Consider the following 15,902-nt stretch of genomic DNA (forward strand, 5'->3'; position numbering starts at 1 on the left):
AGCTGATTCTTTTGTCCTCAACAGGACACACTGAATGACACACTGATGAAACTGTTAAATTTTAAGCTAGAAAGTTAAAAACAAAAGGGAGTGGAATTAATTAAACCTTCTTATAACAGCTTTGACAACCATGTGAACCTTATAGTAGAGATGGACAGACAAAGAAGAAGGGATGAAAGGCAGAGGAGGGCCGAGGACAGAGGACAGTGGGCCAGTAAAACAGAATATCTTCTAGTTGTTGCTGGAAATGTTGTTGGTCTGGGAAACGTGTGGAGATTTCCTTACCTGTGCTACAAGAATGGTGGAGGTGAGTAGAGTATAAATGTTATTTGTATTTCATGCATTTGTCTAATATTAATACTGGTTCTAATGAAGGATATCAGTGAATTAATTTGTCATTAACAGTCAAACATGTGTTTAGGTGCCTTTCTTGTACCATATGTTTTGCTTGCTGTCTTGTATGGGGTGCCTTTGTTCCTACTGGAGACCTCCATTGGTCAATACACCCAGGAAGGATTTCTCACCTGCTGGACAAAGTTATGTCCATTGGCACAAGGTGAGTTGCTAATTTTATTTTATTGGGTATACTATTGCTCAGTTTGGTCATTACTCCACACTACTGAAAGATGATGTACCAATAAAAGATTTGTGCCTTTTTCAAAGTGAGATTGTTGCCATTATTATTTTTCTCATTTTGGAAAATAAAATGCCTGGGACAGAATGTGCCATCTATGGCTCCAGTTTTGAGTAAATGCCAAGGAAAAATGGCCAACCTTTAGAGTCTTCAATAAATATGTGTCCCTGGACAACTAAAAAAAAATATTTTGAAAGTGTTCATGAAAAGATTTAAAAAAAAACCCTCATCAGTCAGCTGGGATAAGCTCCAGCAACATCTATGACCCACAAACGTGGAAGAAGTTGTCAAAAAGATTAAATGAAAATGTGCCAGAATTTGTGATAACACTATTTTTTTCCAAGAAATTGAGTTTTTACACAATCAGTGTTGGGCAGCGCTCCTCATATTTCGATGTTGTCCTTATGGAAACAGTTAGGGTGTATATGTACAGAGATAGCAGTAAGGAAATGATTTGTATAGGTTAGCCAATGACTCATGCTTTGGGATACAATAACAGAGAGTGACTGAAAGATGAGGGGTAAAAGGTAATATATGATCCAAAACACACACACATAAACATAGGTTCATGTAAATTTCCATCACACACTAACATATATTATAAACAAATAAAAGGCACATCTGCTTGTAGTATACCAATTTCTTTAAACTGTCTAAAAGGTGAATGGTTTTTTTCTGTTTGCTTTGTAGGAGTTGGATATGGACATATGATCATCAAACTGTTTGACTCAAGCTTCATTATAATTCAAGCCTGGGCTCTCTTCTACCTGATATTCTCCTTCAGCTCCCAGCTCCCCTGGGCCACCTGTGAGAACACCTGGAATACAGGTAAACAGACTATGAAGTTAACTTAAGTGTAAAAAGGTGCTGTATAACTATGTACTTTAGTTTGTACAATATGTTTAGCATGATTTGTTTTGTGTACTAAACTAGATAACTGTCTGAGTCTCCAGACTTCGGATTCTAACTCGATAAATCAGACCATGCTGAAGAACACCACCTCTGCTGCTGTTGAGTTCTGGGAGTAAGTTGAAATCTATTTATCTTGTTAGACCAGTAACCCAAATGATTTTGTACATATACTTCTTTATAATACCAAAATATCACTACAAACTTGATTAATGAGCTACATTCTACATTCTACAAATGACATCACCAGTTAGGTTCTTTACCAGATTCTGTTACGGCTGTTTTATTTTAACCAGACATGAGACTGAGAGTGCAGACATTCATACAGCCATAATTAATGATTATTGGAAAGAAGATTTAAAATTAAATAATTAGTGTTGGTTTTTAAGTTTAATAGTTCTGAAGTACGCCAATTACTTGTCGTAATGTAGAGTAAATATGGTTTCTTTTAAAAGAATTATTAAATTTAGCAATAAATAGGGGGCACCACCCTGGAAACAGAAAATAACTAACCAAGTGCAGTCTTGGTCAATATCAATCACCAGTGAAGTCTAAGCTCCAAGACAGAGGAGGTGGTGCAGGAGTTCTGGCAGGCACCCCACTCGTCACAGCCAACGATCACCGAGGGTGGTGGTGATCTCCAAAAAAATTATGGAGATAATGCTTTAGCATTGAACATCCAATAACTAGGTATCCAATATGTAGTGTTAACCTAGTATATCTTAGAATACATATTTATACGAAAGTATTATTTCAGTACCGTATTAGACTGCCTAGAAATTATAATTTGTGATGTCATTGATCTCTCCTTAGACGGCGAGTGCTTGGCATGTCTGGAGGCATTGAGGAGCTGGGCAGTGTGAGATGGGAGCTGGCCTTGTGTCTTCTGGCCTGCTGGGTTTTCTGTTACTTCAGTATCTGGAAAAGTGTCAGATCATCTGGAAAGGTACAATGGAAGCATAAAATCTGAGGACCATGAATGACCTATAATCAATAGTTCAATCAAGTTTCATTGCATTTTAGGTAGCATACGTCACAGCCACGTTCCCATATGTGATGCTCACCATCCTGCTCATCAGAGGAGCCACTCTACCTGGTGCTGTAGATGGGATCTACTACTATCTGTATCCAGACATAAACCATCTAGCAAACCTCGAGGTGCACCATTTGCTTGTTTCCAAGAAAAAAACAAACTGGAGCTTTAATATATAAATTTCTTGGAATATTGGTTCATATGAAAATTATATTTCCATCATGAACAACTGTCTTCAGTTGTTTTAGAGAAAGGTTTAGCATTGTGTCTCTCTGAAGCTTTGGAAATGTGAACTATGAAACTTCATCAAACCTTCTGTCGGCATTGGAATGGGTATGACTGACTTTTCATTTTTGGGTGAACTATTAATATAAGTAGTTAATGTTTGATGAGGCCCAGTGGTTAATAAATTGCATCCCTCATTATAATTTGGCTTAATATTAATTCTCCTCTCTTAATAAAAACACCTAAAGCACCTCAACATTGCAAAGAAATTGAGTTAGGAATGCAAACTCCTTATATAATGCATACTTTCTTCCATTTCAGGTATGGATAGAGGCAGGATCTCAAATAATCTTCTCCTACAGTCTGACGATAGGGACACTATCTGTCCTTGGTAGCTATAATGACTACAACAACAACTGCTACAAGTAAGGATGATACAAATGTTACAAAAACATCTATGTGTAAGTAAAAACCATTTGGGGTAAGACTCCACCAGGTAGTCCTTGTTGCCAATCCTGTTCAGGACGTTTGTAACAGAATTGGACAATACTGTCACGTGGCAAATTGTTTCAAGTTAGTTGATTGTAGGATTTCATCTCTTTGCTCTTTAACAAGCAAGGCATAACCCAAGTCAGCTTCACGGAGCCACTGGTAGAAGTCTTCATCTGGGGTTAGGGTTAGGGTTGCCAGGCAAGAGAGGAAATTTGGTTTGAAGGTCCCCACACGCTGGTTTTCAAGGTCAACATTTTGATGAATATTTCATATAAACATTCCTTTATATAAATTACATCATTATGTAAAAGGGTTCACTGTCTCTCTGATCTCCAGGGACTGTTTGTGGCTCAGTTTGCTGAATAGTGGGACCAGTTTTGTTGCCGGATTTGTCATCTTCTCTGTGCTTGGATTCATGGCTCACTCACAGGGGGTAACTGTGGATGTAGTCGTTGAGTCAGGTATACTTAAATATTTAGTCAGATTCGCTGTTCAGAAACAAAGAACATTCTGTTTCTTGAATATTTCCTGTGCACAGGTCCAGGTCTAGCCTTCATAGCTTACCCTCAGGCCACAGCTCTGATGCCGTTGCCACAATTCTGGACAGTCTGTTTTTTCCTGATGCTTCTTTTCCTCAGCATTGACACACATGTAAGATACTTTCTTTTACATTATGTGTTGATTCATAACCAATTCATTGTCTTCACAAAAATAATTGATATGTATTGTATTTCATTTTCAGTTCGTATCAGTCGAGTGTTTCATCACCTCATTAACGGACTTGTATCCTAAATTATTGCAAAGACGTGAAATCTTTGTTTTGTGCATGTGTTTGGCCTTCTTCATCATACATCTGGTGTTGGTCACTGAGGTAAATAAAGTGTTTCCATAAGAGTATATTAAATTAATTTGTGTCAAACACATTTTCTGAAATTCAACTCTCCTCTTACTGTAGGGAGGGATTTACGTCTTCCAGCTTCTTGATTATTACGCCTCTACAAGAGCTTGTCAGTATTTCATGGCTTTAGCTGAGTGTGTGGCACTGTCCTGGGGTTTTGGTGAGACATTAAAACATTTAAAAAAAAGAAACTATTAACTCATATTTTCATGATGTGACATGCAAAAGTGAGCATTAAATTTTTTACTTAATAAGGTGACAAGGTTTCATTTTTTTAACTCATTCACTCCCAATAAATGTCAATTAGATTCCAAGCTTTACTACCATTGAAGACGTCAAATTGTTTTTACATCCCGCCTCAAAGCAGTGATGTATTATAATTGTCAGTGTTCGTGTGTTCGTGTGTTCGTGTGTTTGTGTGTTCGTGTGTTCGTGTGTTCGTGTGTTTGTGTGTTCGTGTGTTCATGTGTTCATGTGTTCGTCCGTTCGTCCGTCCTTTAGTTAGTCCACCAAACATCTTTGAAACTGTTGCAGATGAAAGATGAAACAAAAAGCACATTGCTCAGGCGGCAAAGGGGATGAAAATAAGATAATGACCTTGATCTTGAGAAAGTTAGGTCAAGGTGAAATTTTGAATTCAGGGATGTCACGGGACGTTGCAGTCATATGACTGCCTTGTTTTAACTGTGAGGCTTGCTTTGTATTTGTTAAGATTAGCAACTTTTTGCTTCATCTTATAATAATGCTAAACTCTATATTATTCAGATATGTTTATGAATTTTCACCAGGTGCTGATCGCATTATGAACATCATTGAGGACATGACAGGACAGAAACCAAACGTTTTCTTCAAATTGTGCTGGAAATACATCGTTCCTCTGCTGTCTATGGTGAGTCAGAAACAATTTCACTGAAAATGTAGTTGTACTGCTTTATTGAGAGAGTCAAGGTTCTTCCTCTGAAAGTAAATGATAATAAATAGAAGAAATATCTTCGTTGTTCTTTATGAAATATCTGCTGTCATGTACTGTATGAAGCATACACATAAACAGTTCCAGGAAGGTGTATACCTTGTCAAGGTTGCAGATATTTCACAGGTTACCAACCTGAAATAATTGTCTTTCTTGCAAGAAATTGAAGAGTACAATACAACATGAGCTCACAAATGTTCTCCTCATAGATTTCCTTCATCTTGTACCTGGTTGAGTACACTCACCTTAAGTTTAACGACTGGTACGTTTACCCTGACTGGGCGTACGCACTGGGGTGGACCATGATGCTGTCATCCGTTCTTATGGTGCCACTTTGGGCAGCAGGAAGGATCCTTGTGACAGTAAGGAGGTCCACACAGGTGAATATTTCACTTTTAACCAGGCTGGATGTCTGAAATTTTATTGATAAGCAATCTAACAAGTTGGGGTGAAAAACGGTCGCTCCTGTGAAAAGTCATGTTCAACATGCCCAGGAAATGTTTACCTGCTGCAACCCCTTGTTAAAAACTACATTATTCAAAAGATGAAGAGTTATCCATAAATACTTAATACTTAAATAATAATTATAATCCTTTTCAGCATTTATCCACCCTTTGGCATCCTGCTGAAGAGCCCACCTTGCAGAGAAAAAGAACTGGAGGGGACAATACAACTCTTGAACTTGTGACAACTGCAGCGACACCTTAATGTGACCTGCACCTGAAATGAAATAAGGAAATGTATGTGAGAAAAATCCGTTTATTCACTGCTTTACTTCTTTATTTGATTGTTTTTCCAGGGCATTTTTCTGAATGATGCATAAACTTCTAAACCAGTTTCCCTGTCACTTTGTGGAGGGATCTAAAATGGGTGATGTCAGATAAAGTGATAAAAAGATGGAAACCACAGAAACTGTGGTTTGAGGTAGTTCTACCTTGAATAATAAAAATTTTCCATCCTAAACTTAAATACGTCAATTATTGTTAAGGGCAAACATTCATTTTAATTGAGTCCGATTCAAAAATGTGTGTTCATCTTAGAGGTGAATCTCTTTGTGACTGGCGGAAGGAAGAAGTGTATAAAAGTGTCATCGCTCAGAGCTACACAAGCAGGTTGCTCAGTTGTTGCTTGTACAAGTCAACTATCCCAGCCCAAGAAGAACATAAAAGGAGGTGGTTGCATTTCATTTCATCTGCAGCAATGAGGCTCAGTACAAAAGTACAAAAGTAGCTTTTTCTGACTTTTTCTGGACACTGACCATCACAATCATACTGCACCCGGCCCACAGGTAAGTTTTGTTTTATGTTACAGTTGCCTATGAGTATAGACAAGTCAGCTTGTATTTGGCTAACTAGTTAGCTTTGCTTAGGTCTGCTATGCAACGCTTTTGAGGCTAGTATCATGGAAATAAAGCAGGGGTAGACAAGCACCATTGCTCCTCAACTGTGTATGCATGTGTGTGTGTGTGTGTGTGTGTGTCAGTGTGTCCCCGGCATCATATCGAGCCATAGCGATACAGTCCCCAATTCATGAATGAGTCCCCAATTAACCAACACAATAGGTTACGAGAGGCTGTTTGTAAGCTGAATTGTTTATAAGTCATTATAATAATCTATAACTGAATAAATGAACAGGGTGAGATGACGGAGATAAGTTTTAGAGATGCACACATGGAGCGAATGGAATGTCTTTTGTTGTTTCCTGAAATAAAAGTATGAAAAATTGAATTGTTGTCACACATGATTAAAAATAAAAAGATTTAAATGTTGAATTAAGTGTGATTAAATGATTCGAAAGCACTCAAATGAAAATTAAAATGCAGCCTAATTTTTCATTTTGTAACATTAATTAGATCACAATAAAAAAGTTACATTTGTAGCAATTTTATCATGAAAATATTCTTTTCTTCTTAAAATCTTAAAAAAATTTGAAATTGATACAATTGATATCTTGATATTTATTATTTCATATTGGATCATTGGGGAATTTATAACAACCTTTTATCTTAAGTTGAGTCATTAATATGACCAAAGGATTCCTTTTTTTTTTTGAGAATGAAAGCCATGTTTTATTAACCAGATGGCATCAGCGACACATCTCAGGAAACAAGTGTCCCGGTCTCCAATAATTGATGAAATAATGAAATAATGCTTTGTTAAGCATAGAACATAATAATGACACATCATCACATCACGTTTATTATATGTGCTTGGTGCAGTGTATTGTTAAGACAACCAGACAACCAACTGAACGCAACAAAACCTTTGAGTAACAAAGTCAATAAGCCAAGACCCGACTGAGAGGACGCTGCCGTGGAACTGTTTTACAGTAGGAAGAAAGCAATGAAAGCAGTATAATCCATGGTCACAGAATAACAAAAAACTATGTAAGAATGTCCCCACAGGTGAATGGTTAGGGTTAGAGTTAGGGTTTTATGTAAATTCCATAAGTGGGTGGAATCTATTTCACTCTCCTACAGTATATTAACTGTCATGAACATGGGAGTCTTGAAGTAAAGATGAACAGACAAAGAAGAAGACAGGAAAGGCAGAGGAGGGCTGAGGACAGAGGACAGTGGGCCAGTAAAACAGAATATATTCTGGTCGTTGCTGGAAATGTTGTTGGCCTGGGAAATGTGTGGAGATTTCCTTACCTGTGCTACAAGAATGGTGGAGGTGAGTAGAGTTGTATGTAGTGAAATAAAATTGATGCTAGCATTGACGAAGGACTGAATCACCTAATTTCCCAGTAACACAGTCGAACATGTGTTTAGGTGCCTTTCTGGTACCATATGGTCTGTTTGCTGTGTTGTATGGGATACCTCTGTTCCTACTGGAGTCCTCCATTGGTCAGTACACCCAGGAAGGATTTGTCACCTGCTGGACAAAGTTATGTCCATTGGCACAAGGTGTGTTAAGGTGTAAGGGTTTAAGTTGATCCTGAAATCAACAGTATGTACTGCATTTGGTGAAACTACTATGGAGAGTTTTCCTGATATGATTAGGACAAGATATTGTCAGAATTTTTGACATTATAGACAGATGACCTTTAGCTCTTTTCAGAGCCCCTAAAGTCTCTGCTACCTTATATGTGAGTTCAAAAATGACTTCATATCACGGTCTTTTATTTGTATGTAAGGAATCATCAAAAATCTGAAATGTGAGCTTTTAAGCTTGTCTTTGTTGAGTGTTCAGTGTCTCACAGGTACAGTGTGAACTCCATGGTAACATTCATCAAATCCTCATCTGTCTCTGCTGTTAATGAGCTCTGTAGCTAATAACTGAACTAAAACTGAAATTGTGACTCAGACATTCAAACTATGACCAGATTTCTGAATCTGACAAAATTAAATTTATGTTTGTTTTTCAGGAGTTGGATATGGACATATTATTATGAAAATGTTTGAGTTCAGCAACATCTTAATTCAAGCCTGGGCTCTCTTCTACCTGATATTCTCCTTCAGCTCCCAGCTCCCCTGGGCTATCTGTGAGAACTCCTGGAATACAGGTAAACAGGATATGCATTTTAATTGAGGTGATGCAGAACCATTACAGATGGCAAATTACCTAAAGTGACTCTTCACGTTTACTATTAACTTGCTTTTGTCCATTAACCAGGTAACTGTTCGAGTCTTTGGACTTTGGATTCTAACTCCACCAATCAGACCATGAAGAATGCCACCTCTGCTGCTATTGAGTTCTGGGAGTAAGTTTAAATAACTTTATTTAGATTTTTGTTGTTATTTTGATTGATTCTATTTTGATTCTATTAACGTATCATTAGTGAACCACAGCAACATTCCTCAGAGGACAAAAAAAACAAAGAAGAATTAACTGGTTATACCTTGGCAGTTCAATCTATATATAATCTATAATGTTGAAACTACAATGGTGTTTGATACACAGATATTGTAGAAATATTAAATAATGCCATCTTTAACTACCAGTTATCAAGTTATTTCCTCCAGAATTCCATATGATCAACTCCATCATATGACTCGCAATCACATCTTGAGCATTAGGAACTCAGTTCCATCATGGGTTTTGCAAGTGAAGTCACAGAACAAAGTATAACCATTTCATCAATGCATTTCCTACACTGGCCCTGTGATGAGCTGTCATCTGATCCGGACTGTACCCTGCCTCTCTTCCATAGCCACCTGAGATAGACTTCAGCAGACCCTTCACCTGCAAGGCTGAGAAGGGGCTGTTGAAGAGAGGATTGCAATTATCTCCCAAAAAATTTATTAATTTCTTACGCCGTAAATTAAATACACTCATAGTATTTCTTTGTTTCAATTTCACATAATTTCAAGTTTTCTTTGTTCGAGTTTGATATAATTTTGTTAGTTCTTTTAACCAGAATTTAATAAATTGACAAATTTTATAATGTAGGCTGACAATGAGCCTAAACTTATTGAAAGACCAGCAGCCATCGCTGGTATAATTGCACACGATTGTCCTATGTAGAAATGTATGTGACAATAAAGGTTTCTTCTATAACAGGTGGGAAACTATGGCCCGCGGGCCACATTCGGCCCATTAGTCTTCTTAATCCGGTCCACCAAATATTGACAGAATAATGATTGCATTCATTTGACCTTGTCCTGTAATGCATGGTACCCCACTAGGTGGCCGAGCCAAAAGTTTCCGCACCCTTTTTCTGTAATGTATAGAGATTGTGAATCATGATATATTGTGTTCCTGTTTGTCCTCTCTTCAGACGGCGGGTGTTGGGAATCTCTGGAGGCATTGAGGAGCTGGGCAGTGTGAGATGGGAGCTGGCTTTGTGTCTTCTGGCCTGCTGGGCGTTTTGCTACTTCAGTATCTGGAAAAGTGTCAGATCGTCTGGAAAGGTTCAAATGGATCATATAATCAGGTCTGAAAATGAACAACCTGTAAAAAACACGTCAGTTGATTTCTTTTTTTATTTTAGGTAGCATATTTCACAGCCACGTTCCCCTATGTAATGCTCGCCATCCTGCTCGTCAGAGGAGCTACTCTACCTGGTGCTCTGGATGGGATCTACTACTACCTGTATCCAGACATAAACCGCCTGGCTAACTTTGAGGTGGACATTTCATTTGCTTCCAAAATAAAGAAATTTGGAAGTTTCTTTTGTCAAAAAAATGCCTTCAACTTGTCTTCTCAACTTATCAAGTTTTGATTCAATTAATCCTAAATTGTTCCAGAAAATTCACAGTGTTTCTGATCAGTTCCATCTGTGTTCATCAGATAAATTAATGCCCAAGCATATCCTGAATGCCTATGTAGATCTGTCTCCCTTTGACCTTCACCACAAACTAACAGCCTTCTCTTAGACCATATCTCCTTTACGTTGAAATTGTTTTACTTTTTGTCAGGACTTCTTGATAAACCATGATAATCACTTATGCAATTTACTACCTAACAGTTCATGTAAGGATTTCCCTGAAAGTAGTATAACGCTTACAAATGGCCCTCAGCTTTCATCAGATGAGGAATATAACTCTTATTATTAAGTCTATGAGATGAATTTGATAACATTGCTAACCAGCTACAACAAAAAATATAAAGTATGATATTCTTCATCTTACACGTAGTGTTTAACATGTACATACATGTTTATATTTTAGCATGAGGGAACACAATACCCATTATCATTATGCTGATTATGCACAGTTGTCCTTATCAATTAAACCAGGAAAAAATAATTGATTAAACTGATCAATTAAATAGATCAGCCATGTCTGATTACCTGATAATACGTTTGGCGCCACCAACACAAACTGAATAAATGGCTTGAATACAGGGATCAATGGGAAACTTGAGAAACGTAATGACACACAACATACAACACATATAGTGAGAGAACTGTAGTGTATGCTATCAGATGAAGTGTTTGGTGTCCCACCAAATTTCTTGCATGGCAAATACCACAAGCTTGATTGAGCATTATGGCTCCATGATGGGCTGGCCTCTCATTTGGGGCTCGTAGCTGGTTTGGGATAGACTCCAGCAGACTTGTGAGCTGCAATGTGGAAAAGTGGCTGTAAACAAGACGACTGAGATTGTTTCCTCGATAAGAAAGTGGATGTATAGATGGCGAAATATGCTAAAATTGTTGAGTTCATCTTGCAGCACATGTACAGATGTTCAAACCCTCCTAAGTTAAGCCAGTTGCAATCAGGCAATTACACTATTTTGAATTTAAACGGTGAACATAGCACTTTCGAATAAATTTGAATGTCACGGCTTCCGGACATTTCTATAATGCCATGTGTGCATTTTTCAAAGAACACCCAGATTTTCTTTTATAATTTTTTTTAAAAAAGGTTGTGTTTTCATTTTTGAGTTGAGTGTTTTACTGTATTTAGGACTGGTCAGCTCTTTAAATGACTGTTGGGGTTTGTCCAATGGCTAAGGTAAGATTGTTGGTTTTGATCCAGTTGCAATGTTAGAAGGTTGGTTGCATTTTCCTTTTTTTGTGCAAGACGTCTATTCTGTATAAGACCTCCGTATTGGGGTGACTATTTAAAATGTACACCAGTATTTCAATGAAATTAAACAAGAACTCCATCCTAGCAACATATTTCTGTACATTACAGGTCTGGATAGAGGCAGGATCTCAAATAATGTTCTCCTATAGTCTAACTGCAGGGGCACTAACTGTTCTGGGCAGCTATAATGAGTACAACAACAACTGTTACAAGTAAGTGTAACAAAACTATTACAACCACATTCATACTTTAAGAAAAATAGTTTTGCAAAATTTATTAAAACAATATTCAGTCCAACACCTCCAATGAAAGATGGAGGCATGGAGTGGGACTGAGTATGCGACCCATGACATCGCACAATGGTTCTAATGATTAATGTTGACAGATATTTGCTTTCACTTTTGGACATGGGGCAAACGTCTTTATGCGACCTCCAGGGACTGTTTCTGGATCAGTTTGCTGAACAGTGGGACCAGTTTTGTTGCTGGATTTGTCATATTTTCTGTCCTCGGATTCATGGCTCATTCACAGGGTGTCAGCGTTGAGACAGTGGTTCAGTCAGGTAAACCTTAAGATTTACAAGGAAATGCTATCCAGAAAATGGTCTCTCTCTTGATCTCTTCATTATTTCCTGTCCACAGGTCCAGGTTTAGCCTTCATAGCTTACCCACAGGCAACATCTCTGATGTCCTTCCCACAGTTCTGGACTGTCTGTTTTTTCCTGATGCTCCTTTTTCTCTGCGTTGACACACAAGTAAGGCATGTTATTTTGCATTATGTGTTGATTTATTACCTATTCATTTCAGTCCTCCCCTAAACTGTTTTTCATTCTATTTAATCCTCAGTTCGTGACAGTCGAGTGTTTAATCACCTCAACAGTAGACATGTTTCCAAACCTATTTCGTAAAAGTGGAAGACATGAACTCTTTGTCTTAAGCATCTGCTTTGTCTTTTTCATCATTCAACTGATGTTGGTCACTGAGGTGATATATTTTCATAAAACTATACTGAATAAATTAGTTGGACAACACTAACATCAAACCATTAAACACAGTTATATACCATTCTCTTCCTGCTGCAGGGAGGGATTTACGTATTCCAGCTTTTTGATTATTATGGCTATACAAGAGCCTGTCAGTATTTCATGGCTTTATGTGAATGTCTGGCACTATCATGGGGTTTTGGTAAGCAATATGTGATATCTGTGAAAAACTACAATTGTTTTTTTGCCATTTCAGTCAGGCACGTGTTTCCCACAAGATATAACATGAATAGAAATACAGGTAGTCCTCAACTTACAAATATTTGACTTATGAACATTTGGAGTTATGAACAAATGCATGCTGTCATATCTGACTATTGCCCTGCAGTTACCCTTTGTGTCAGAAAACCCTGTGGGGGCAGCACTGCTGCCTTCACACATCTTGTACACTGGTATCCCCCTCTTGTTGCTGTTTGTTATTGTCTCTGTGAACATCTCAGTGCAACAGGCTTCATAACACGTATACTGTTTATCTCGGATGATAAATCAAAGGCTAGTGAACATAGTGGTAGTGGTGACCATCTCTCTGATGACAACTCTGACTCTGACTCACAATGATTCCTCCCTCCTCCTTCTCTTCTTTTCTTCAAGGATTAGATTATAAGGGGCAAATGTTTACTGTAAACTAATATGAATTCAAGGCAATAATGCGAATCACAATCATGTTTTTATGTTGCAGGAAGTAAATAATACAGGAGTTAACATTAGATTTTGAGTTAGATTTCAGCATTAGCTGAGGTTAACAATGAACACAGAGATTTTAAAGATTTGCTATTTGACGTTACTTATTGGTTGAATTAACTGAGAAACTTAATGAAAACCAAACAGAGTAATCAAACATAGTGGTGAGTTGGATGTCCGGTAATGAGTCCCTCGTCCTGTAATTGTTTCTGGTAAGTGTTAGGGAATACAGTAGTACTTTCATATTTAGAGTAGTAATGGCTTTTAAATGACCTCAAATGGAAGTTTATAGATTGAAATTTAATAAATAACAACTTACAAACAATTCAACTTACGAACAGCCTCTCAGAACCAATTGTGTTCGTATAAGCTGAGGACTACCTGTATCGCTCATATGAAGGATTTCCTTATTTCCATTTTATTAGATATCTTCATTTTACTAGCTGCTTTGTCATTTACCTTTCCGTAATGCTCTATAATAATAATAATAATAATAATAATAATAATAATAATAATAATAATAATAATAATAATAATAATAATAATAATAATAATAATTATTATTATTATTATTATTATTATTATTATTATTATTATTATTATTATATGAATCATATGACAGGGTTTATGTACAGTCTTTTTTGCAGGTGCTGATCGTGTTATTTTCATCATTGAGGACATGACAGGACATAGACCCAATGTGTTCTTTAAAATGTGCTGGAAATACATCATTCCTCTGCTGTCTCTGGTGAGAAACGTTTTCAACGTTTTCACACACACACACAGACACAGACACACACACACACACACACACACACACACACACACACACACACACACACACACACACACACACACACACACACACACACACACACGACGGATGAATATGTCATTAGTTTTGGGGGAAATCGGAATTTACAATATGACCAAGTAATTAAGGGATCAACAAATATGTTTTAACATTTCATGTGAATGAATGAGCTCTAATATAATTTTCTCTAACACATACAGGTTTCCTTCATCCTGTACCTGGTTGAGTACAAACACCTTAAGTTTAATGACTGGTACATTTACCCTGACTGGGCATACGGACTGGGATGGACCATGATGCTGTCGTCTGTTCTCATGGTGCCACTGTGGGCAGCAGGAAAGATCATTGTGACAGTAAGGACGTCCACAGAGGTAAGAGCTTAAATATTAATTTAAGGAACTCTGGATACCTCAAAAGCAGTTAGAGTGACCATTAAATATTATTCTGTGGTCACTCACGAGGGTTCGGTACTATACTCTGTTTTTATTTAACATGATCGTTACTCACCTCATGTCACACCATTGCCAAACATAAGGATTGATTGTGAGTCTTGACACAATCAAAAATATTAAAATTCCACTGACCACTAAACATACAGTCAACTCACAAACATAAATGCACGTATGTTTAGCATGTCCAAGTATTGTTTTAGAGATTTGAGACTTCTACAATATTGCTTTTATTTTAATATAATTCTACCCTAAAAGTAGAATTGTTAAGTATATTGCAATAAAGGTGATTTATTGAAAGCCTCACATGGGGCACCAGAATTTGTGTCTAACGTAGGCAACTGGTTATGAGATTGTGTTTCCCCTTTTTTCTCCTTCGCTCTACTTTAAGTAGGTTTACTGAACAATTCAACAGTCATGTGTACTAAATTATTTTTAAGTTAAACAATAAAACTGTTAATTACGTGTAAGCATGTAAAAACAGGCCCCTGCATGTTTTGTCAATCAGTTTGACTGTTGTAACGAGTGTTTAAGTTCACATCCTGTACACTCTTGTACTTCTTATATCATTCATTCTCTATTTAATGTTTTTAAACTAAAAAAAAAGCCTGTGTAATTTAAAAGCACTTTATAATAATTTGTTGTAATGTGATGTACAAATGAACTTGTCTTGGTTTTCCAGCACTTGTCTGCTCTTTGTTGTCCCCCTGAAGATCCAGCCTTGCGGAGGAACAAAACACTAGCGGAAGAAATGCATGTTGAACTTGTAACACCCACAGTGAAAACCTAGAGTGACCTCTCTCTCCACTGCTCCCAGCTTTGCTCTATGGGGTTTCCACAGTTTGAGAACCCTGAAAAAACGCACACAGACACGGAGAACATACAAACTCCACCTGGGCAACATTATTGTTGAGTGGGAAGTACCTGAAATTATAGTTCCACAATGTAATAAGTAGGAATGCCTGAACTGGAGACAAATTAAAATTAAATTAACTCATCCTCATTTAATTTTATTTCACCATTATTTTGACATTTAACAGAAAAAAAGATTTGACATTAATTTGTGTACACAAGGAAGATAAGAACATTGACAAACATAATATGTGAGAAAATGATTGTGGCTTATTTCGTTGTCAAAAACTTATCTGCTCCAATGTGGACAATATTTAATGGTATGTTATAGAATATTTAATGCAGCTTAGTTTTTTTTAATTTAGACAAGAAAGCACACTTTTGAAACAATTTTAACATAATTACATTTACTTTGAAGTATTTAA

At 37.1% G+C, this 15,902-nt stretch overlaps 2 protein-coding genes across 3 annotated transcripts; both read left to right on the forward strand.

Annotated features, from left to right (window-relative positions):
- Nucleotides 1-140: 140 nt before the first annotated feature.
- LOC137608373 (sodium- and chloride-dependent GABA transporter 3-like) lies at nt 141-6,897 on the forward strand. Its single transcript, XM_068334713.1, has 14 exons — nt 141-307; nt 422-556; nt 1,325-1,462; nt 1,568-1,658; nt 2,357-2,489; nt 2,567-2,701; nt 3,123-3,226; nt 3,630-3,754; nt 3,832-3,944; nt 4,036-4,164; nt 4,249-4,351; nt 4,980-5,080; nt 5,371-5,541; nt 5,762-6,897. The coding sequence occupies exons 1-14, from the start codon at nt 151-153 to the stop codon at nt 5,867-5,869; spliced, it is 1,743 nt and encodes a 580-aa protein (XP_068190814.1). The 5' UTR covers nt 141-150; the 3' UTR covers nt 5,870-6,897.
- A 1,071-nt stretch (nt 6,898-7,968) lies between these two features.
- LOC137608212 (sodium- and chloride-dependent GABA transporter 3-like) lies at nt 7,969-15,857 on the forward strand. Of its 2 annotated transcripts, none has more exons than XM_068334386.1 (13): nt 7,969-8,069; nt 8,531-8,668; nt 8,779-8,866; nt 9,884-10,016; nt 10,097-10,231; nt 11,748-11,851; nt 12,077-12,201; nt 12,281-12,393; nt 12,485-12,622; nt 12,721-12,823; nt 14,010-14,110; nt 14,377-14,547; nt 15,308-15,857. In XM_068334386.1, exons 2-13 carry the CDS (start codon nt 8,554-8,556, stop codon nt 15,413-15,415), a joined length of 1,434 nt encoding a protein of 477 aa, XP_068190487.1. In that variant the 5' UTR covers nt 7,969-8,069; nt 8,531-8,553; the 3' UTR covers nt 15,416-15,857. The 2 variants fall into 2 exon arrangements, with proteins under 2 accessions (XP_068190487.1, XP_068190488.1); XM_068334387.1 differs by having other exon boundaries at nt 15,339-15,857.
- Nucleotides 15,858-15,902: the final 45 nt, after the last annotated feature.

Source organism: Antennarius striatus, chromosome 15, assembly GCF_040054535.1.
Source record: "Antennarius striatus isolate MH-2024 chromosome 15, ASM4005453v1, whole genome shotgun sequence".
Classification (NCBI taxonomy): domain Eukaryota; kingdom Metazoa; phylum Chordata; class Actinopteri; order Lophiiformes; family Antennariidae; genus Antennarius; species Antennarius striatus.